The sequence below is a fragment of the Nymphaea colorata genome, chromosome 11 (assembly GCF_008831285.2).
Source record: "Nymphaea colorata isolate Beijing-Zhang1983 chromosome 11, ASM883128v2, whole genome shotgun sequence".
NCBI lineage: Eukaryota > Viridiplantae > Streptophyta > Magnoliopsida > Nymphaeales > Nymphaeaceae > Nymphaea > Nymphaea colorata.
In genome coordinates, this window is record NC_045148.1 from 19,991,847 (window position 1) to 20,013,500 (window position 21,654).

The 21,654-nt window shown below is 38.7% G+C and overlaps 2 protein-coding genes across 2 annotated transcripts; both read left to right on the forward strand.

Annotated features, from left to right (window-relative positions):
• Window positions 1-1,353: 1,353 nt before the first annotated feature.
• Window positions 1,354-13,426, forward strand: LOC116263922 (uncharacterized). The gene is made up of 10 exons (XM_031643748.2): window positions 1,354-1,575; window positions 1,861-1,975; window positions 2,628-3,667; window positions 5,092-6,859; window positions 6,943-7,276; window positions 7,377-7,507; window positions 8,433-9,178; window positions 9,606-9,718; window positions 11,924-12,396; window positions 13,043-13,426. The coding sequence occupies exons 1-9, from the start codon at window positions 1,534-1,536 to the stop codon at window positions 12,198-12,200; spliced, it is 4,566 nt and encodes a 1,521-aa protein (XP_031499608.1). The 5' UTR covers window positions 1,354-1,533; the 3' UTR covers window positions 12,201-12,396; window positions 13,043-13,426.
• A 3,175-nt stretch (window positions 13,427-16,601) lies between these two features.
• On the forward strand, window positions 16,602-20,346 carry LOC116263931 (cysteine-rich receptor-like protein kinase 44). Its single transcript, XM_031643763.2, has 6 exons — window positions 16,602-17,465; window positions 17,709-17,965; window positions 18,091-18,298; window positions 18,926-19,163; window positions 19,593-19,746; window positions 19,832-20,346. The coding sequence occupies exons 1-6, from the start codon at window positions 16,691-16,693 to the stop codon at window positions 20,174-20,176; spliced, it is 1,977 nt and encodes a 658-aa protein (XP_031499623.1). The 5' UTR covers window positions 16,602-16,690; the 3' UTR covers window positions 20,177-20,346.
• The last annotated feature ends 1,308 nt before the right edge of the window (window positions 20,347-21,654 follow it).

The window sequence follows — 21,654 nt, forward strand, 5'->3', positions numbered from 1 at the left end:
TGAAACAACTTTGATACTAATTATAATGACCTGGTTTGAGCTTGGGTCTTGTTTTTAGTAAATCCTAACCCGTCTCATAGTAGTTTTTTGGTTTCAACGATAAAAAAAACTACAAATATATAGCTGAGAGTGAGCCTAACCATTAGAACTTTAAAAGTTTAGCTGTCAATATTAAAACAAAAACAACGAGTGGCTGCACTTATCTTTCGTTGGCGATGTAAAACATGGTTTTGCCTCCAAATTTAAGGGGCAATTCCGACGCAAAGACGCCGGAGTAACTTGTGAAATATGTTTAATGGTATGGAATATATTTCGAAGTGAATTACTTTTTCTTGTACTGTAAAAAATAGAAAAATATTTATCGAAAATTGATTAGATGGTAAATGGTAAGAATTTTTTTTCAGAAAAAACAGTTGAAGCCTCTGTCAGATCATTGCTCCCTTAAATTTTTGTCCATGTAGTTGAACGCAGCTACTGAAAATGTTATTTTTCATTTCTTGCTGTAGATGAAAATGTTTTTTCGGTGCACACGTATTTCAAATGTGTGTATTAATATACGCAATAAACTACTACACACTTTATTTTTGCGTGTATTTTTTTTTTAAATTTTTCAGATAGTTTAAATTGACCCTTCCTTGCTTCATGGTAAGAACTAAGTTGGTTTTCTTTGTTCTTCCGCTCCTTGCGTCTACAGAATTAAGAATTCTCAACTATAAATCCCGTTTAAAAATGTAAAAAATTTTAAGCAAATAAATATTTTACATTAGTTAGGCGACCCTCGTATACATATACACAATATGAATGAGAATTATATGAACCATCGATTCAAATGACATTAGGGGGTTGAGATTAAGATGCAAATTAATATACATATACATATATATGTTTGAGCATTAATACAAATTGTTTCATTAACTTTATACTTAATTAAGTTAATTTTTTAAAATTGTTTCTTGCATTTTTAGATAATCTGCCTATTTTTCACACTGGGGTATAAACGCATGCACATAAGTAAGGTTTACAAGAAACTCAATGATCAAAATTCGACAGCAATATGATAAAGCATGTGCACTGAGCAAGCACAAAAATTACATAAAACGATTATAGGTAGTTTGAAGTTTGACGAACTTTATTGATTATGGTATGAGTTTTTAAAAAAGCAACCACTAGCATATTGTAACCTATTTCTTATAAAGTTTTGTATTTAATGTAGTAATATATATTTTCGTTTAATTTTTTTGTTTTTGTTTTTTTTACGTCTATTCATTTTAACTCCAAAACAGAACTCAAAAAAAAAAAAAGATACATGAAAATTTATTTCCCCTCTGGCCAGTCAGATGAGCGGGGTTTTTAGAGGGCTTTAGGGCGGTACGCGGCCTCAGGGCTCTTGCCTCACTCCTCCTTTGAGAGGGAGAGACGCCTGACATATGCGGACTCATCCTCTCAACTCCCCATGTCTCATTTCTGTATTTTCTCGCATCATTTTGCCTCGAGGAGTGATAGGTGATTCATGACTCTCTTATTTTTTCGCTCATGGCTGCACCGGGGCTTCCGGAATCCCCTTGCTGTTCGGAGGTAAAGCCTTTTGTTCTCATTCTCATTTTCATTGATGCCCATTGGAGTTGAGCCCTCACCATGTTCCCTTTTTCGTCATCTTGAATTTTGGCAGATATCCTCGATTTATGGGATATCTGCATGTGAACGATCTAACTTGGGGCCTTGTTTCCCCGTTTGGGGATTTTAGAGATTTTGGGTTGTTTTTACCGGGGAAGAACTTGGGTTGTTTCGGAATTCTTGTCGAGTTGATGCAAATTCATGGTTCTAATGTGGTTGGAAGTTTTCATTTGATTGTTGATGAAGGTGAAGAAGAGGCTGCTGAAATCGGAGCAGGGAAGGAGTGCGTTGAGGCAGGCCATCAAGGTCCTGGAAGAGACGGTTGAGCGACTCCAGAACCAGAAAAATGAGCTCGGAAAAGGTGTCATTTCTGTTAAGGTCTTTGTTTAGGGCTAATGCTTTTGTGTTTCTGTGTAAGAATGCGACTGTTTGGATTGAAAACAGTTGACTTGCGTTCTTGACAATGTGGCCTTTTCCTTTTCGGAACCGCGATTTGCGCAAATGAAACGATGTTTAACCTGAATAATGTGTAGTAATGAAAAAATCATTCTCAGGTAAATGTAACCATCCTAATTTAATATGTGGTAATGAAGAAACTGCGATGAGTAATTTAATCATCTAAAGGGCTATTTGGAATGTAGGCTGTCCCCTTGTCCTCAAAAGAAAATACGAAAAAACGGGAGGGTTTTGTACCAGAGTATAACGGCCGACCTTGTCTGCGCTCCTGTATGAATGACTGCGTGCAAGAGCATTGATTTTCCTGCCTAAAATCTGGAAAAAGTTTGCATTTCGACCCCAACTTTCACGTGAATGAATTTGTCGATTGTGTACCCTCTTGGATTTCCTGAATTGAATCTTAGAGTGCTGATCTTTCATTTGCATATTTTGCACTTGCTGTAGAAGATGGATCAGGTTTTCTTAGATAAACTGCAATCTTCTGCATGTAGTTGGTTGGTCCTATGGTCGACTGTAATTATTTTGCACTGAAGTTTGAATTATTGTACCCTTTTCAGCGTTGGAGGATGAGAGAATGCAGAGAAAGTTAGAGCGAGAAGTTGTCGAGAAAGAGTTAACAAATGGAAGGGAATTAGAGAGGGAGATATGCCAACTGAAGGAAGAGATACTTGTATTAAAGAAAATTAATGGCTCAAGTAATCAAGGTGAAGATGCAGATGGCAAGCTTGCTACCAATGTTTTGGAACTGGAGGAGCAGGTAAAGAGACTTGAAGAAAGCCTTGAGCAAGAGAGACACAAAGGAGATTTGGCAAACAGGAATATGGAGATAGCAAAGAAACAGGCAGAATCTGCAAAGAAGAAAGCTAAGGAGGCAAAAAAGCTAGCAGATGCAGAAAAAACCAAAGCAGATCAAGAAAAGAGGCGTGCAGATCAAGAAAAGAGACGTGCAGACCTAGAAAAAAGCAAGGTGGAAGAGCATAGGTATGTTGCCGAAGCTGCCAAGAAGGAGACTGAGAAGGAAAAAGCAAAGGTGGTTGAAGAGCGAGCTAAAGTTGAAGAGGCAAATGAACGAGCCTCAGCTGAGAAGAAGAAGGCTGATATTGAAAAAAAGCGTGCTGATTCAGAGATGAAAATATCACAAGAACTTAGAAAATCCTTGGAAGCAGAGAGGAAGAAAACCGCTGATGAGAAGATACGTGCTGAAAATATGTGCAGAATGTTTGAGGATGAGAGGCAAAGGCGAGAAGTGCTCAAGAAGGAGCTCCAGGATGCCCTTTCTGCAAGAAAAGAAAACAACCAGTTTGGGCAATATGTTGCAAGAGAGGATGAATCAAGAGGGGATAAATCTGTTTCCTCAAGTGGTAAGAAAATTAAGAAATCACCAAGAGAGAAGTTGTTAAAGGAAAAACTAAAGCTCAGGATGCAACAGTTGGAGCAGGTTAAGAGAATGATCAAGGTGGAAAAGTCAAAAAAGAACCTATTGCAGCTTGAAGTATCTCTTTTAAAGCAGGATGCAGTCCAATTTTTACTTCGTCTTGACATACTCGAAAAAGCTTTTGTTTGTGATGTTGAACATGTGAATGGTACCCCCCTGAAGGTTGGTGCTGACTAACTTTTTGAAATCATTTTTTACAACTTTGTCTCAATGTTACAACAATTTGCTTCTCTAAAGTGTTTGTGGCAATATAGCATATACAAGTTAAGGAACTTTGATAAGGCTGGCACTGTTTTTATTGTTTCATATGTCACTACTAGATGCAAAAAATTTGTTACTAACGCCAACCATCCAAGCATCATTAGTGTCAATTGGTTTGTAGACTGTGAGGCCTGGAGAGTTTTAGGTGTTCATAACATAAGAGATGCTAAAGTTAACCATCCTTGCATCATGATGCGATTGATTAGGAAATTTTGACATCTGGAAAGTTTGTGTAGGTTATTTTCTTCATTTAGACCTGTGCATGCATCGTTTAAGATGTAACTGTTGGTACTTGACCTCATTTTTTCATTTTTTTTGTTATGGTGCTTTTCCTGCATGGTTAGTTCAGAGTTATTGACATTTCGTCCCGGATTCATGGATGGTGTAATATAAATGTCAGTTTTCAATTTTTACGTCCTGAAATAAAAACAGCACAAGGTTCAACTTGCTTGTGCGTGCAACTGTCTGCATTTGGCCAATTGTCTTGATATTTTATTTTCTTTTCATTTTCTGCAATGCCCATAATCACTTCATTGGAAAAATGATAGCACCAGAAAGTTTTCCGTTTTTTGCCTGTTCTGCTTATTGTTCTACGTGCCAAGATCTTTTTGAGTGCCAAAGTGTAAGGGCTTATTTTGTAGAAGCTTTATTTGGTGTTCTCTTTCCTCGACAAGCTCATATTGTGGCCATACATGTTAGCGTATGGGGATCGGGTCTGTTCAGACCCGATCCATTCTCTTTATATCCACACGCCTAAGGATACTAGGCGGTGGCTCTCTCGTAATATTTTATATTTTTCTGTACAAATCTGTTGTAACCAAATTAGGGTTATTGATTAATTAAAAGATTAAGGAACGCAGGGCTGTGTTAAGCCGGCTGCTCCCTTTCCTCCATCGCCTTCTTTCATCCTCCCTTTTCAATATATCTGATTTACAAAAACGGAGAGACGAGTTCTTTGTGAAGATTCTTACATGGTATCATAGCCAGGTTACAAACAAAAGCTTTTGTTTGTGATGTTGAAAGAAAAAAAATGTAATGTGCATTTGTATGCATCTATGTGTGTGCGTTTTCTTGTTATTTTCTTTAATTTAAGCCAAATGCAATATTGTGGAAATGATTAGTTGTGGTATACCAAATTTTATCATAATTTATTGAAGATAATGCTTTTTTCTCATTAAAAGTTTTTTCCATTTTCCATTTTATCTATTTACACCTATGCAATATGGAAAGTAAGGGGTAATAGCAATTTTTGTTTGAGTTTCATGTCGTAGTTATGAGGTATACTTGCTGTCTCTGTACTTATGATTTTTTTTTTTTGTTTCTAGGCTGATGAACAGGCTGATCAAGCGAGTGTTGATTTAAATTGTAATGCACCTAAGAGGTTATGCAGCTTTTTTTATCAAAACAAAGTGGAGTTTGGGCAAGGACAATATAGAACTTTGGAATGCCTGAATTGTCATGGGCCATGGATCAATTCTCATGGAATCTGTCAGGCAATATGTGGAGGCAGCTGTAGAAGAGTTCTTTCAGGTACTAACTCTCAATTGGAGTCCCCTGTTGGAGTTTCAGTGCAAAACAGGTCACAGTCTTCTGCCATTTATTCAACTACCTCCTCTTTTTCTGATAGAAAGTTGAACAACTCACAGGGAAAAGATGTTCCTTCTGTTGCCACAACGGTAGAATTGGGTAAGGTTAGCTTAATTCAACAACCATTTGTGGATAAAGTGGCAATAGGGGAGCGTCATGGAGGTTTGATCAGACAATGCAATATAGGGTATTTTCCAGATGAAAAGGGTGCTATCCAAGAGAAGCCACCAAGCCCAGGTTTGGTTCCAGAGTCTGAAGTTGAAAACAGAATATCAGAAGAACTGAAGGTTAAAGACCATGGAGATGTTCTAAGGTCCATCGAACATTTGTGTTCCAAAAATTTAAAGAATAATTGGAAGATTGAGAAAATGTTTAGAGCATTGCAAGGTGAGATAAGCTTCAAGAGAGGCTTACAGGTCGATCATCATTTAAGTGGTCAAAAGTGTAAAGGCAGAAAGAGAAAGCATCGTGCACACAAATTGCTAGATGGACAGGGCAATGACCACCGTAAGAAGAGAAAGTTTTCCAGTGCGGAGGATGTTTTACCTGTTTTGCAGCTTTCAGACCAAGTTAAGGCAGGTGTTGGTGGGGCTGGCAGAAAATGTGGAGGGATGAGGGATGTTAGTGTCATTGATCCAATTGGATCTCCTGTAGATAAATTTGCTAGTAAGGACAAAGGACTAGGTGGATGCTTTGAAGTTCGAGAACCTGCTTCAGGCTTCAATGATGTGACAGACAGGAATGTCTTGAAGCTGCTGGAAATGGATGATAGTGCTGATGAGGAACGCTACCAAATGGCACTCAAAGAGCCTCTTTCACCTACTTTACCTGAACTGGATTTGTATAGATTTGAAGAAGCAGACCAATCAATTTCTTTAATCAAGAAGAGCTGTCTTAATGAGATACATGCAACTGTGACAGAAAATGCAGTTCCATCCTGGGCTTTTGATGTCTTCCATGCAGAAATACAGCCGGTGAACTCTAATAATTCAGGGGAAGAACCTTCAGGGAAGCTGGTTCCTCAATCTTTTAAGTCGACCATGGATCCAAGTGTGACTTGCCAAGGCCCTATGGGGGCTGAGTTTGTTTCTGCTCTTGTGCTTGGTGATGCCCAGGGACATGGTATTGAGGTGGAAGGTTCCAAAAAGCAGGGACTTTCTACTTCATTGAGCTCTATATTTTCTGAGAGCTTGGCAAAGGATGGATGTGAAAATGATGGGAAAGATGAAAATGCACTTACGGTGCTAGAATATGTTAAAAATAGAGAAATTGGTGCAGGAATAAATACTGAGGGTGAAGTAGGCCATGCTCATAATGATTTTACAGATACATGTATTATGAATGTTGATGGACCCAAAATATCTAGTATAATAGATGAGAATACTAAGCATGTATTTCCTGGACATAATCATTCTCAAATTGAGAGGAAGGATTCCAGGACTCCTTTAGTTTCTGAGGCTGTGGATGAAATAGAGCCTGATGACCATCAAAACATTGTACATGATGGTAAGTAACTACCTAATTCTTGTTGCTTCTTTTTTTAGTAACCTTATGTTTTTATTTTGATTAAGCTGCTGATGTTGATGTAGACATTTCATTTGATGGCTTTCTTGGATCGATGGAAGCAATGGAGATCAGCATGGTTGACCTCCTGGAATCAGGTAACAAGCTGGAGAGTCCAGCACCTACATTTCTTGCTGATGATTCATGTGGAGAGAACACTCCAGAAAACTTTGAAGATGCACATAAAAATCCTCCAAAGCATCTAATCATTTTTCCTGACATTGAGGATGAGGCTGCCATTCTTAGAATGTATTGTTCTTTTGAAGCTTTTATATCTCAAAAAACGTATATCTCTAAAGAAGCTTGTGTAGTTGAGGAACTGATTACCTTTCTTTCAATGCGGTCGGATCTTCAGAACAAGTAAGTGGTTCATGTAAAACGTTTCAAGTCATTTCCAGAATTGGTTCTTGAACTGCAGATTCTTCATCCTAATTGATTTTCCTTTTCTTACCTGTTTTAGGGAGTGGGCTTGTGTTTTCTTTTCATTACTATTATACAACTTTTCTATCTGTTTACCAATCAATTCTAGAAGCAACTTGATGGTGAATCCTTCACTCTACTCCAGTTCACTTGTTGACCAACTAAAAGACGGTAAGTCGCTATCTAGTTCCACTTTGAAGAGCTTTTTTTTGTTTGGTAATACAGTATTTTAATTTGTGAGTTGCAATTCTGAATTTATATCCAATATCTGGTTCAGTTAGACATGGTATTAAGCTGTTGAGATGTGCGTGCCACTTTTCTGCGGTCTTAGTGTTTTCCTTAGGACATAGCACATGGACCTTAAATACTGCGGATATTATTTGAGTTCTGCATTTCACAATTGTTATCTCTCTGTATGTGTCACCCATAGTGCTTAAATTATCTGATGCTTTCATATGAAAGTCCCTTCTTCATGAGGACAATTGGAACTATCTGAATTAAGGCAGAGAAATTCTGAACTACTTACTACTTAGGCTTTCTTTCCTGGTTGGTGTTTCTGTCTAACATCATTGGCTTACTTTATGCATTTTATGCTCTTTCCCTTTTGTTTTGCCTTTTCTTTGCCCTTGTTTCTTCATCTCATTTTTTCTTTTTGTGTTATGTTGGTGTTAGGTGAGGCTATCGATACAGTCCTATGAAGGATCCTTATGCCCTTGGATACCTTATCTTTAGTAATAACTAACGCTATTTTATCTTTCTTGATCTTATGTAGTTTTATGTGTCCATAGTTTTTCATAGGTGGGAGTCTGAGACTGTGCACTTATGCCTGTCGTTAAGTAACTTTTGTTTCTTATCCTATTTCTAATTGGTCAAGCTGGTCATCTGATATTTAAGCAAAGGGAAATGGGATTCATTGGGTTATGTTGTATGCATGACAGAAGTACTTACATGCTGATACTTGTGATATGTCTTGCTTCTCATATGTTTCTAACTCTTGCTGGAACCATTTTCATGTCTATTATTTCTTTTCCTTTCCCTTCTATAAAACATCAATGGCAGCGACTTTCTTTCTGAAAATAGTAGTTTGTGCTTGCAGTTCTAATTGTCAAGAAGAAAGATTGCCGGCTAGAGCTTCTGTTTTTCCTCGTTGAAAAGTTTCTTATTGATGGGAGAATCCTTTTCTTTGCTGATGTATCATGTGGGCTGCTGGTTGATTGTTCAAATATCAAAGCACTGACCTTTGATGGGAGAGAGATTCTCATGTCATCTCAAATAGCTCCTATCGACTTGATAGCTGGTGGAAGCATTATACTAGCTTGTATCTGCTCAGCAGTTGACCGGAGCAGTTTCCTTTTAGAGGCATCATACAGTATACTTCGGCTATGCACAAAAAGTCCTTTTTGGATACTTACTGTGCTTCATTCTTTTTCTTCTGTATGTGGAGATTGGTATTTTACACAGAGTGGCTGCAGATTGGTTGCTTCTATAATACAATCTGTTGTCTCATTACTGGAGAGAGGAGATAAGTCGAGAGAGGGTATCCCTTCTCTTTGTGAGCTCTTGATAACAGATAATGACAGGACGTTTCCACCATGCGTTCAGTGCCCGTTTGCGAAAGGTGTCATGAGTATGGATAAGGCCATACAAGTATTGTTAAGAGAGTTGCAGGATCTTGCTCTACACTTTAGTGTGCATGAGTCTGTTAGTTTATTGAAAAAAAGAAGCAAACCTTGCTTGTTCTGTCTTGAGCACTTGGGCCATGGGTCAGACCATTGTGTGAGCTCGTCTTCCTGCAACTTAGTTGATGCTTTTTCACTTATAGAGCTACTTGCATTCTACATGGTATGAAGCTTTTAAGTTATTTGCTATTCTTTCTCCATTTTTTCAATTATTTTTTTCTATGCATGTTATACCTTGGATGATTTTTTAATATTTCTCCACTTTGTTCTTCTTTTATTTTTGCTTATGATATGGTCTGCATCTGTATGCACATCTACACATAATCCATGTTTATGTCCAGAATGTATATGTGCACAAGGCACGGATGGTGACTGATGTGGTATCAACATCTTGTATATAAAACTCTTAATGGCATTAGATGAGCATTAAGACCACTAATTTTGTCGATTGATGAACAGTTTTCTATCAAGTCTGTTACATATGTTTTTTAGGAAATCGAGAACAATCATGGGTTTCTGCTGGTCATCTTTTCATTGCAGTCTTTTATTTCATGTGCAACTCATGCCAGACACATATTGTTTCTTCACAGGGCTGGGATTGGACATACAACAAGGTTATACCTGTTATTTGGAAGCTTTTGGAATCATCTATTGCCGATGATTTTTTTGCTGCTGTCCTTATTTTGATTGGTCAACTGGGAAGGTATTCTTTTGCTTATTTTGACTAATGTCTCTATGTCCAGATAGTTGGCAATTGAGTAGAACTGTACTGTTTCAATGCATTTAGGACTGTGTGCTGCATCCAATTTTGAACTGATCTGGTTCTGATGCACCTTTTCAGCTTTTCTTTATTTATTTGAACTAGTTGGGAAGGTATACCTGTTTGGCTAACTGCAAGAATGATAAGCTCAATTTCTCTACAGGCTTGGTTTGAGGTTGCCATGTAAATGTGCTGGGTTTGAACCAAAACTGTTTCCCAGTTAGGTAGCAAACTTGAGCCTAACTTTTTGGTGTTCAATAACAAGATTTAAAAGAAAAATGAGTTATTTATATTGTACTTATGGCATGTGTATGGATGTGCACGTACTTAAGTGTGTTCATTATCAGTGTAGCTTCTGACACGGAAATGTAATTTGCATATTCCGAGCCATGTCAAATAGTTGTTGTCAGGGTATGTTCCATGGATCGATCTAACTGATAAAAGTTGTGTATGAAATATATCAACATAAGAAATTCAGTTGGAATGCACTTTTTTTTTTATGAGTTCTTTTCTGGACCTGACTTTTTCGTTTCTGGTGTTAGTCTTGGGGAAATTGACAGTTTGTTTGTAGTCAAGATATTTGATTTTTTTTGAATTATAAAATCTTGTGAATTTTTTTTTCCATATGAAAAAATTTAAAAACATAAGAAATAACATGAATAAGAGAAAGGTATTTTTCAGAAGAATACAAATTAAAGGAAGAAAACATATTTAAATATCAAAAAACATACCACAGAAGTGTTTTTAGACTTTTCGAAGACTGTCTCTGTAACATGCATAAAGCCATAAACACATACATCTAAACCTATTTCACGTAGCTATGGGTACGGGTGCACGTATGGAGATATTTCAAAAAACTTGGGATTGAGGTTACGGCCGTACACACACACACACACATATTTATATATATTTATATATGTTGACGGGTTTTGTTGTTCGGGTCCGGATCCGTACCCGATCCGGTTTGTCCTAATTAGGACTACTTATACTTCTGTAAACCCTAATCTTTGTGTTAATGAAGTGTTGAAGAGAGAGAGTGTCTGGAGGCTAGTGGGCACCAGACCTCCTCACCCGTGGTTTTTCTTCCCTCGAGTCGAGGGTTTTCCACGTTACATCCGTGTGCTTTCTTCTTCTCTCGTGCACATTTTGTTTCTACAATATAAAACAAAAGATAAGGTTTAAGCAAACAAAACAACACATTCATGATTATAAATCGCTGGACATATCAACAGCCCTGTTTTATACTTCACAGCAATGACATACAAAAAGCCCTATTTCATACTTCACAGCAAGGATCAACGACAAAAAAGAAAAGGGAAATGGTTGTGTGCATCGGCCGACCGATGGTCTGGCCAAAAGACAGGGTTCCCGGACAGACATGAAGAAAGAAAAATCATATGGAGAGTTGAACACTAAACAACTACAAAATACATCCAAATCTCTAAGCATAAAATAAAACCTTACTGGTCGCCCAAAGCAGAGATGAAATATCGCCGGAAGATGCCAAAAATCTCGCTGGACAGTAGACGACCAGCCACAATTCGCCCAAATCAGCAAACATTCACCGCGATTGTGGAAGATATTCACCCAAATTGTGGAAATCGCCAGAAACTATCACCGGAGGTTGCTGAAGTTGCCGTTCTCTTCCTCAGCAGTTACAGGTGGAGAGAAATGGAAGAAAGTCGATGGCTGTGTTTTTGATATGAACTACACACACACACACACACACACACACACACACACACACACAAAAGCCCTAATGTCAGATGAAAAAGACTCGGTCAAGGTTGACCGAGTCCGTTTTTGGACGGACATGAACCCGGGTATGGGCAGTGTCCAACCGCGTACCTGTACCTGTGCGAGTGTCCACCCGACCGGTACGGGGACACATGCAAAAATGCTATACCTGTGTATCATAGATCTGAACCCATTATTTTCTCATTTAAATAAATTTTGTTTGTCCACAGGCTTAATGTCACAAATTTTAAAAATTATTGTTTATATATGTGATGTTGATAATTTATTTTTTGTGTATTTATGTGTGCATTTTCCTATATGTACTTGATAATTTCTTCATCCAATCATTATATCTTTATACACCTTTCACTCTACTGACAATTGCAAGAGTCACTATTTTTCAAACCGCAGGCTTGGCATTGATGCTGCTGGAAATGAAGAACAAGGTGTCGAGCAATTGAGATGTAATCTTTCTGAATTTTTGAACCAAAGGGGGAGATGTCTGCTTGTGCAGTTGGCTGCTGTAGTTGCTATTTTGAATCTTTTGTCAATCGACTTCATGAAGTGTATGCAGAAAAATGCATCTGTTGATGTGTGTCAGTCGCATCATGTAGAGGTTATCAAGAAGTGGTTCTCTGAGCTGAGTGATCATGAACAGTCCAATGCTTTATGTCTTCTCATGGGGTAATGCGTTGTACAAAAATCCAAGTCATCGTGCTTCTAGCCTATAATTCCATAAGCTGATGGAATTTTCCTGAATGGGTCCCGAGTCTTCACCAATTTTGGAGCCTGAAATTTTTTGAATCCCTCAGCTGTCTGGATGTTGACCCGCGTCTGCTTTCCAGCAATGAAATCAGACACTTTACTAGCAGAGACTTTTTAAGGTACTGTTCTACATGTTTTTTTGCTATTTATTGACCTTGTTGTGTTATGTTGGTCTCAGAAGGCCTGGAACTATTGTGGTCCATATTATTTGCCCATATTTGCCCAGTACAATTGATGGATCTCAGTAATTGCCTCACGTTACAAATTTTATGTTGATAATGCTGGTAAGATAAGTTTAGATGATATTGTAACAACAAAAATTTGTCTATGAAGGTCCTTTCAGTGACAAATTCTCTTTTCACAATGCTTGATTTGGTTCCTTGCTTTACTTCTCTTATTTGTGAAAATTCCTTCATGCTAACTTGGGATTCGATGTAACTGAAATCTCCAGGTCAAATTCCTAGTAATAATGATTTCTGACCAAATACTCCTGATTGTTATTATATCTAGCATCTCTTTAAAATCTGAGTTCATAGGAGCTAAATTTTCTCAGCAAATTTTTAATTTCGTGCATCTTGGAAAATAGCAACGAAAAATCTGGTGACCTTTTCATAAATTTACTCTTATTCTTTATGTTGCTGGTTTGTTTAGATGCAATTCCTTCGTTAGTATAAGTGCTTTTTGAATCTTTAATTTCTCAATGTGACAGTTGGATCTTTGGCCCGTTCTCTGCTTCGCACTTATGTGGTGTAGTTGTCCCTGCAGGTTGAGAGAAGCCAAAAGGGATACCAGATTCTGCTTGCTCCTTTTTTTCCCGTGAACTGTTCAACCTGATGCATCAGAGTATTTCGACTTGACATTCTTTGGGAGAATATCCCGTTTCACAACTATCCTTTTTACCTCAAATTCTTTGCCGCATATCCATACCTACGGTCTTTGAAGATGCATCACATGTAATCTTCGGTAAGTTCTGTCGGATGAAACCGTCTGACAGATCTTTTTGTACAGTTTCATAGACGCTTCTATCAAGTCGGTGGAAAATATTTAGCTCAAAGTAGATGAGGTTGATTGTCTGAGAAATCAGATCTGTATCAGGAACTTTAAGAGTAAAATTTGTTGGAAAAGGCAGGTCTTGGTTTATTTATCTAACTAGGTCGAAAGTATATGGACATTGTCACGTTGATGAAGAACAACGACGATCTCTTGCTGGTTCTTCGAAACGACGACGATCTCTCGATGGTTCTTAGAAGTCTCTCTGGGTAGTGTCGGGTATCCCAGAGCCAGGATTTAGGATCGATATTATTTACTACCACGCATCTTCCCTTGGAATGGTATTTTGACAACCAACGTACATTGCGGTGTGCATGCGGAACAGTTGGTATCCTTGGATCTGAGAAATCCCTCGGGTCCTGGATCCCAGATATTGGACCATTGAAAAAAGCGCCATGAAATGTGAAGATTACAGGCTAAATTGATGCGCAAATAAGTAACACAAGAAGCTATTGAAATTTAAACGGAGACCCACTAGCTGTACCGTCCTAGCAGGTGGAGTTAATCAAACTAAATGAAAGTAGGTATGGGCCGATCAGCCAGCGGGGCTCGGTTGTGTGGGCTTGGTTCAACTTGGGTAGTCTGTCCATTTGCTGATCATTTATTTTGTGGTCGGATGATATGCATTCACCACTGACGACATTTATTACTGTCAATCACTAGGTTGTAGCCCTGCTGCAGAGTTGGGGTCCATCGGCCAATTAGAGTCCCGTAACTGATTTCGTAAATAAGCATCTCTGGAAAATCTCATGTAGGTAATATATTGGCCAAATCAATTGCAAGTGTTACATCTGGGCCAGTCGACCTAAGATGATCCAAGTTGATTCTGCTAGCTCAAACTATCCCACTTTGACAGTGGTTAAGGATTAACCATGGGTACGTTACCTTGTTTTTAGGAGGTAATATCAAAAGAAAATTAAAATTAAAACCATACGAAACTATGTTCAAGGTTTGGTGGTATAACCAAAATATGTTTAAGTTAATTTGTAGTTCTACCATTCAACAATTTCCTTTTGGACGTAGTGGTTGAGAGTTGCGAAAGGACAAAGAAGATGCATACGCATTTCTTTTGCAGACTTTCAGGGACATATACATGTACAGGCACTGGATGCATCTGGCAGTATGTGCGAGACGTCAGATTCCTCCGGTTGGCTGGAAGAATCTACGTTTATATATGTATAGCCACCAGACTTGAACATCGATGCTAAGGAGATCAAAAGATAGAGATTACGTTTGTAAATGTCCAAGCCAATTTAGTTTTTTCGAAAAGTTCCAAATACTTTTCAAAGAAAGAAATTTCGTCTAAGGAATCTTATTTATCTCGGTGCCCATATGAAATAGACATCACTCAAATGGCCCGTCATGTACAGGAATTTAAAGGCGCCCTTATCCAGGAAATTTAATGCAAGCACAAGTGGCAAGCAGTTAGGTGGAGTACTCCCCCACTTGCTCCTACTACTTGTAAACTTCCAATTCGAATGTTGTTGGGAGATAAGGCTCCCGCCCCTTATTGCCTAAAAATGAGAATATTTGCAGTACTTGTAAACTTTATATTGATGCATATATGAGGATGCAAAATAAGTCGTTGAAAGCAGGCTGTGGAATTCTCATTCGGTTTATTTGAAGAAAAAAATAAAGAATTAAGATAAATATCAGAACAAACAAACTGCATTTCAATCAAAACGAAAAACAGATCCTTCTCTCTACTGCAGGGACAAAACATTTAGTGATAAAGGCCCATTATCAACGACCAGCATCCTGGTAATAGTCCACAACTGATGATTCATCAAATAGCTTCCATTGCCCATGCTTAAGCCCATACATGCTTGGAACCATCTCTTCCATCTGAAGTTGTCAGATCTGAGCAAAATTGTCCATTGCTGCTCCAAAGCAAACTGACAGTAAGTTGAGCAAAATCAAGTTTTCCGATTCATCCCAGTCCTTCTGATCCTTAACAACCAACTGCTGATGCATACTGTTATTCAGCCGTAACACCCTTGCACACACCTTCTTCCCTGCAACATATCCTGATTCGATCTCGGAAGCCCATCCTGCCACCGTCTTGAATTGCCAAAAAGGGCTAAATGCTGAGGTCCTCAGCCAGATCCTTATAGCAGTAAGAGCCTGATCTGATCAAGTCTGCTTCTGAATAACTTCAGTATAAGCATGCCAAACCTTCTTACCTGCTTCCTTAAATCGACTTAATGCCTCATCTGTGAAGTGGGGAATGCTCAATCTTAGACATTGAGCTCTGTTTCTGATCCTCATTTATCTGCTCACCTTCCAGTTTGTCACTGCTCAGATCTTTCTTTAGGATGAATGTGGTGAACGGAATAAAGTTACATATATTTTAGCAAGCATTGAATGCTGCATAATTTCTTCTTTTGACAGTTTCAGAAATTAAATTTCTTCCGGTCGAGTCGTTTTCTTGCTTGGAAACCTATGCGAGGACCACTTTCTTTGAAGCTTCTCATGTCAGCCCAACTTCTTTTCAGATAATACGCAATTATTTAATTGTACATTTTGCTTTTACGTCACTGTTTTAGCGTTTATTAGGTGATTTATCATGGATAGAGAAAAGCCCATTTGTTTTTCGTTGCATAGTTTTACTGAAGTCAGCTTCAAAGTTCAAACTCTTATTAACAGACTCTTATTAACAGTTTCTGCAAAGAGTCCGGCTCTTATTAAAAATGTTGTAAAAGAGGTTTTTTCTTAAAATTAAAGGAAAAATGTAGGACCTCAAATGAATCTCCCTTTCTGTTTTAAGACTGTTAGGAAAAGACTTTATTCAATGTTGATTTAAAAATACCATTCAATGCAGCAAGAATTCAAGACGGAAAACAATTGGTGTATAATTGAAACTTATTCATTGCCCATGGGATTAAGAAAATGCCCACCATTAAATCTGGCCAATTAAGAAAGTGAAAGGCGTGAAGTTGAAGACCAGAATCATTTCTCAACTACACAAAGTTCTCGCCTTCATAAAACTTCAACTGCTATGACTTCACTCGGGGTATGCTTTATTTATGGTGTCAAGATCCGACTTTCTTCTTATTGAATTTAAATTGGAGGTTTTGCCAACGCAAAGTCGTAAAGGAACTGAAATGTCGATCTTTCTTCTAACTTAATCCGCTCCTTAGATTAGTAAACTACAGATTTCAGTGTTAAACCTTTTTAAGGAAAAAATTGCTGACTCTTATGCGGCTTCGTGCTTGTATTTTTCCTTTTCTTTCGTTTTGTTAACATTCAGTGACAATGTCGCGCAATTTTGTAATGTAATTTCCATTTTATTAAAAGGTGGAGGTCACGAGAATCCGCCAGAGAGAGAGAGAGAGAGAGAGAGAGAGAGAGAGAGAGTGGACGATGAGGATGCTGCAACTGAGCCTTGTTTTCCTCTTCGTGGTCTCTGTACACCAGGCGGGGGCTGTTGAGCTCATCACATATGATCCACTCAGCACCATCTGCTTCCCGGAGTCAAATTACACTGCGAACAGCACCTACCAGCACAATCTGAAGAGCGTCCTCCTCTCCCTTAGCTCCAACATCTCCGGCTTCGCAACCGCCGCCGTTGGTCAAGGTCCCGATAAGGTCTATGGCCTCGCCGTTTGCCGTGGCGACCTCTCCGCCGCAGAATGCCAAAACTGCACGGCCGACGCAGCAGCAATGATCCAGCAGAGGTGCTCCAAAAGCAAATCAAGCACCATGTGGCGCCTGTCCTGTGAATTACGCTATTCCAGCAAAAATTTCATGGGGACTGTGGATACTAACTTCTTCTTCCTCACTAACGTCAACAACGCGACCGACCCTGTCCTCTTCAACCAGCAGATGAAGGCACTCCTTGGAAACCTCTCTGCCGCTGCTGCGAATTCGAGCTCCATGTTTGCGAGCGGTCAGATCCAATACACTGACTTTCGGGTAATATATGGAGCAGTTCAGTGCACAAGGGACCTTTCCTCGGCTAATTGCCTGAACTGTTTGAACGAGGCAGTGGCCTTTATTCCTTACTGCTGCGCCGAGAGGCAAGGTGCTGTGGTTATTGGTGCCACCTGCAGTATAAGGTATGAACTGTACCCTTTCCTAAAGGGTTCGGCCGTGGGTCTGCAACTTCCGTCACCATCTGTGGCACCACCTACCAGCAGTGAGTTACTCTCTTCCTCTCTGAAAAATTTTCCAGTTGAAATTGTTTACTGTGCCTCCGGGTTCTGAGCATAAATTCATAAGAGGGGAAGTGATCTGTTCCGGATGGAAATTTCTCTTTCGAATGAAAACAAGCGGTTTCGCAGAGCAAACTGTTTTGTATTTGTTTTCATATTCTATTAAATTCCATTCTTTTTCTCTTCCTATAAATCTTTTCAAATACTAAATCATCATATTGGTGCAGGATCCAAGAACACCGGTACTGCCGTCATTGCAGTCGCAGTATTGATTCCTCTTGTACTGCTCTGCATCCTGATCTTCGGATTAATCCTGTGGAGAAGGAACTCAAGGAAGACCAGCCAAACTCCAGTTAATCGGGATAAGGAGGAGGTTGATGGCCCAGAGCTGTTGGGCTTTAACCTGCTCAGCATAAGAGCAGCTACCAACGACTTCTCCGAGTCAAATAAGCTCGGAGAAGGTGGGTATGGTCCAGTCTACAAGGTAATGCTTCTTTAACCATGCTCACGTATTAACAATGTTTTTTTAACTAAAAATGACTGATCCCCAGCCGGATTGAGTAACAAACGCCGTCAAACCCTCACCGGCGATCACTTTTGTATTTGTAGGGAACAATTGATGGCAAAGAAATAGCAGTGAAGAGGCTGTCCAATAAGTCTGGTCAAGGATCAGCGGAGTTCAAGAACGAGGTGCGGTTGATTGCCAAGCTGCAGCACAGGAACCTGGTCCGACTTCTCGGTTGTTGTATGGAAGATGGAGAGAAGATATTGGTGTACGAGTTTGTGCCAAACAACAGCCTGGATAGAGTTTTGTTCGGTCAGTAAACTTCCTCAATCACCTTTTTAATTGTCGTAAAATTTTTTTAATGAAGGTGGGCAGAAGTAGGTATTCATCGACTTGTTTTATATAAAAATTTTGAAAAGTGATATTTTTGTACTAATCAAAATTTAAAAACTTTAATTCAACCTCCTTCATTAATTTTTTTTTTTAATGAAGATCCTTGAAATTAAAATTTGTTGTTTTTATCATCGACTTTCCTTTTTTTTTTAATAGGAAAAGCTTTTTTATCATGTCCTATCTACAAAGTTCTTAATTTTGAAGTTTACCACCGTCGTTATAATAATTCATTAACAATTCAAAATTTGGAACGTTATCAACCTTCTTCTCTTTTGGTATTTGGAACGTTTAGTTTTTAACAAAAAATTCCAGACAATATTACCCATATTTACTTACTATCATCAAGTATTCTCTCTCTCAACACGCAGAGGTCTATAGATGTATATAATTTTCAGACTCTATAGATGGACATGTAAAATTTGATCTGGTGGACCTTCAAATTTATAATGTAAAATTGGAAATTCAGTGGATCGATGGCAAATTCCCCCAATGAAGCTTGACATGGTAATGCAACATAATTATTTTTCTTTCGTTCCTGTCTACCAGACCGAGAGAAAGGCTTGCCACTTGATTGGGCTACGCGTCTAAAGATCATCACAGGCATAGCGAGGGGTCTTCTCTACCTGCATGAAGATTCAAGGCTCAAGATCATTCACAGGGACCTGAAACCCAGCAACGTTTTATTGGACAACGAGATGAACCCCAAAATTGCAGATTTCGGGATGGCAAAGATATGCGGAATGGACGAGACACAAGGAAATACAAAAAGAATTGCTGGGACATAGTAAGTTTTTACCCCAATTGAGCTGCGGTTTCTTGTTCCCATGATGTGCGGTTGTTTTGTTTTGGTTTACACTTTACATTCAATCGAGCAGATCAACAAGCTGATCACTCTTAGAAGGAACCACCAATTTTAATTAATGAAGATAAAAAGTTTGCTGGTTTTATTACAATACTGCTTTGAAGTGTTGCTGGAAACAATATCAATGGCGTCCATCATCATAATCATCATCTAGGAACTCACTTTGTTAGTAAAGTTCTTTTTGTGCTTCTGTTGCTGATCGTTCGTGTTAGCCTTGGACGACTACACATGAAAGAATGAACACTGCTGCAGCCTGTAGCAACCAAATAGATGAAAAAACTGAGATGCTTTAATTACCCACATTTCTCTAAGCTGATATAAGTTCGAAAGCTTACCATTACGTTCTGGCAGTGGCTACATGTCCCCGGAGTATGCAATCAATGGAAATTACTCCTTGAAATCAGACGTCTACAGTTTCGGCGTTGTGCTACTAGAGCTTGTGTCTGGCAGAAAGAATACCTCTTTCAATATTGATGCAGACGGTGATAGGGACCTGCTTAATCATGTAAGTGCAAGCTCTCTTCGGCATACTAAATTAAACTTCACTTACACGTTGCATCTAAATCCGATAATTTGCAAATTTGATGCAGGCATGGAACCTATGCGAAGAAAACAGGCCGCTAGAACTGGTAGATAAGGCACTGGGTGAATCCTATGACCAGAATGAAGCTTTGAGATGCATCCATATTGGTCTACTGTGCGTTCAGGAGGCGATAGTGGACAGACCAACAATGTCCTCGGTTGGTCTCATGCTTGGTAGCACCTCCGTCACCCTTCCTGCTCCTCACCCACCTGCATTTTATGTGGGCAGGAGGTCTCGGCATGAGGCGATAAGTCTCTCATATTCCACAGAGCAATCAGAGGATCAAACTCTGAATCTCATGCAGTCAAGTTCTTCGAATGCAGTAACCATCACAGAGTTGCAAGCACGGTAGGAGATAGAGCTTTTATGCTCACTAGCAAATCTGCCATTGTTCAACTTAAGGCGTCGTCACTTCACCCGAAACTTTGGCTATCATGATATTTATGTATGAAAATATCTCTTAGTACTTCAAGCACTTTAATGATTAAGTGAATCAGATTGCAAAGGGGTTGTTTATCTTGATATTTATGTATTGAAATATCTCTTGCGGGCATATATACTTCTTTTTAGGAAATTATCTTAAAAAAACCTGTTTGATTGATATACAAGGGGGTTGTTTGGTTTTTTCAATCTCCACAGCTTGATTGATGGGAACTAGGGAAATTGTTGTGACGGCCTCAAACATAGATGTGAAAGGTTATCCAATGGCAAGTTTGATTAAATTAAAAGCAAAAAAATGTCCTTTAATTAGTCGTCGATCATTGCCATAAGGAGTAGTCCATTGGACAACGCTTGAACACGAGCACACCAGGAGCTCGACACCAGAAACTCGAGTTTTGCTTGAACTCGATTCGAGTTCAATACCTTGAGCTTGAGTTCGGACCAATAATATAACTTTGCTCTCTTTGACAAACTGTTTATTTGATTTTCAAACTTTTAATCAAAAGATATGGTGAACTTTATCGAGGCAAAAGGCTTTAAGATAATAATCAAAACCGGATGAGAGAGAAAGCGGACATCATCCATTGAAAAGAAAGGAGAGAGAGAGAGCTGAAAATGAATTCATTTCAACATCCAAGAGCAATTGGTGTAAAACATGCAAAAAAATCAGATGGGAAAAAGATGAGTAAAATTAGATAAAGATCAGGGTACCAAAAAGCCTTAACAATGATGTGATGTCAACGAGTTAAATGAGAGGGAGAGAACCAAGAGAAATTAATGAAGAGATAGAAAGACAACGACAATTAAATGAGAGGGAGAGAACCAAGAGAAATTAATGAAGAGATAGAAAGACAACGACAATTAAATGAGAGGGAGAGAACCAAGAGAAATTAATGAAGAGATAGAAAGACAACGACAATTAAATGAGAGAGAGAAAAAAAATAATGGGGAGAGAAGCGATGTCCTCGGTTGATGAATGGATGGATAGAGAGAAAGAGACTGCCGAATGGATAAAGAAAGAGACTGCCATTAAATGTCAATTGCTGCCATTTTTTTTTCCTTTGGTACGAGTGGAGTCGAGTTTGACCCAGTCAATTAAATTGAACTCAAAACTCAATTCATTTTCAAACTCAATTACTAGTTTATAAAACGAGTTAACTCGACCTTAATTTGAGACGAGCGTTATTGTGTCGACTCCGAGCCACTCGACTCGTTATTCAACATGTTATTCTGCTTGAAAAGCATTTGGCCAGTTTGGTTTTAACTTCTGAGATGAGATACGAACTATGGTCAATTGAAGAAGCACAAGTCAGACAAGATATTATGGCTGCACTATAGAGAGAAGAAATTGTTGTGGAAGCAAAAGGGTAGAGTGCATTGGGTAAAAGA

Bases quoted from the DNA above. Each gene is read 5' to 3' on its own strand.
- LOC116263922 (XM_031643748.2), top strand. From the start codon at position 1,534: ATGGCTGCACCGGGGCTTCCGGAATCCCCTTGCTGTTCGGAG. The intron at 6,860-6,942 runs GTAAGTAACTAC...ATGTTGATGTAG, and splicing joins TCAAAACATTGTACATGATG to ACATTTCATTTGATGGCTTT. The intron at 9,179-9,605 runs GTATGAAGCTTT...GTTTCTTCACAG, and splicing joins AGCTACTTGCATTCTACATG to GGCTGGGATTGGACATACAA.
- LOC116263931 (XM_031643763.2), top strand. From the start codon at position 16,691: ATGAGGATGCTGCAACTGAGCCTTGTTTTCCTCTTCGTGGTCTCTGTA. The intron at 17,466-17,708 runs GTGAGTTACTCT...ATATTGGTGCAG, and splicing joins TGTGGCACCACCTACCAGCA to GATCCAAGAACACCGGTACT. The intron at 19,747-19,831 runs GTAAGTGCAAGC...AATTTGATGCAG, and splicing joins ATAGGGACCTGCTTAATCAT to GCATGGAACCTATGCGAAGA.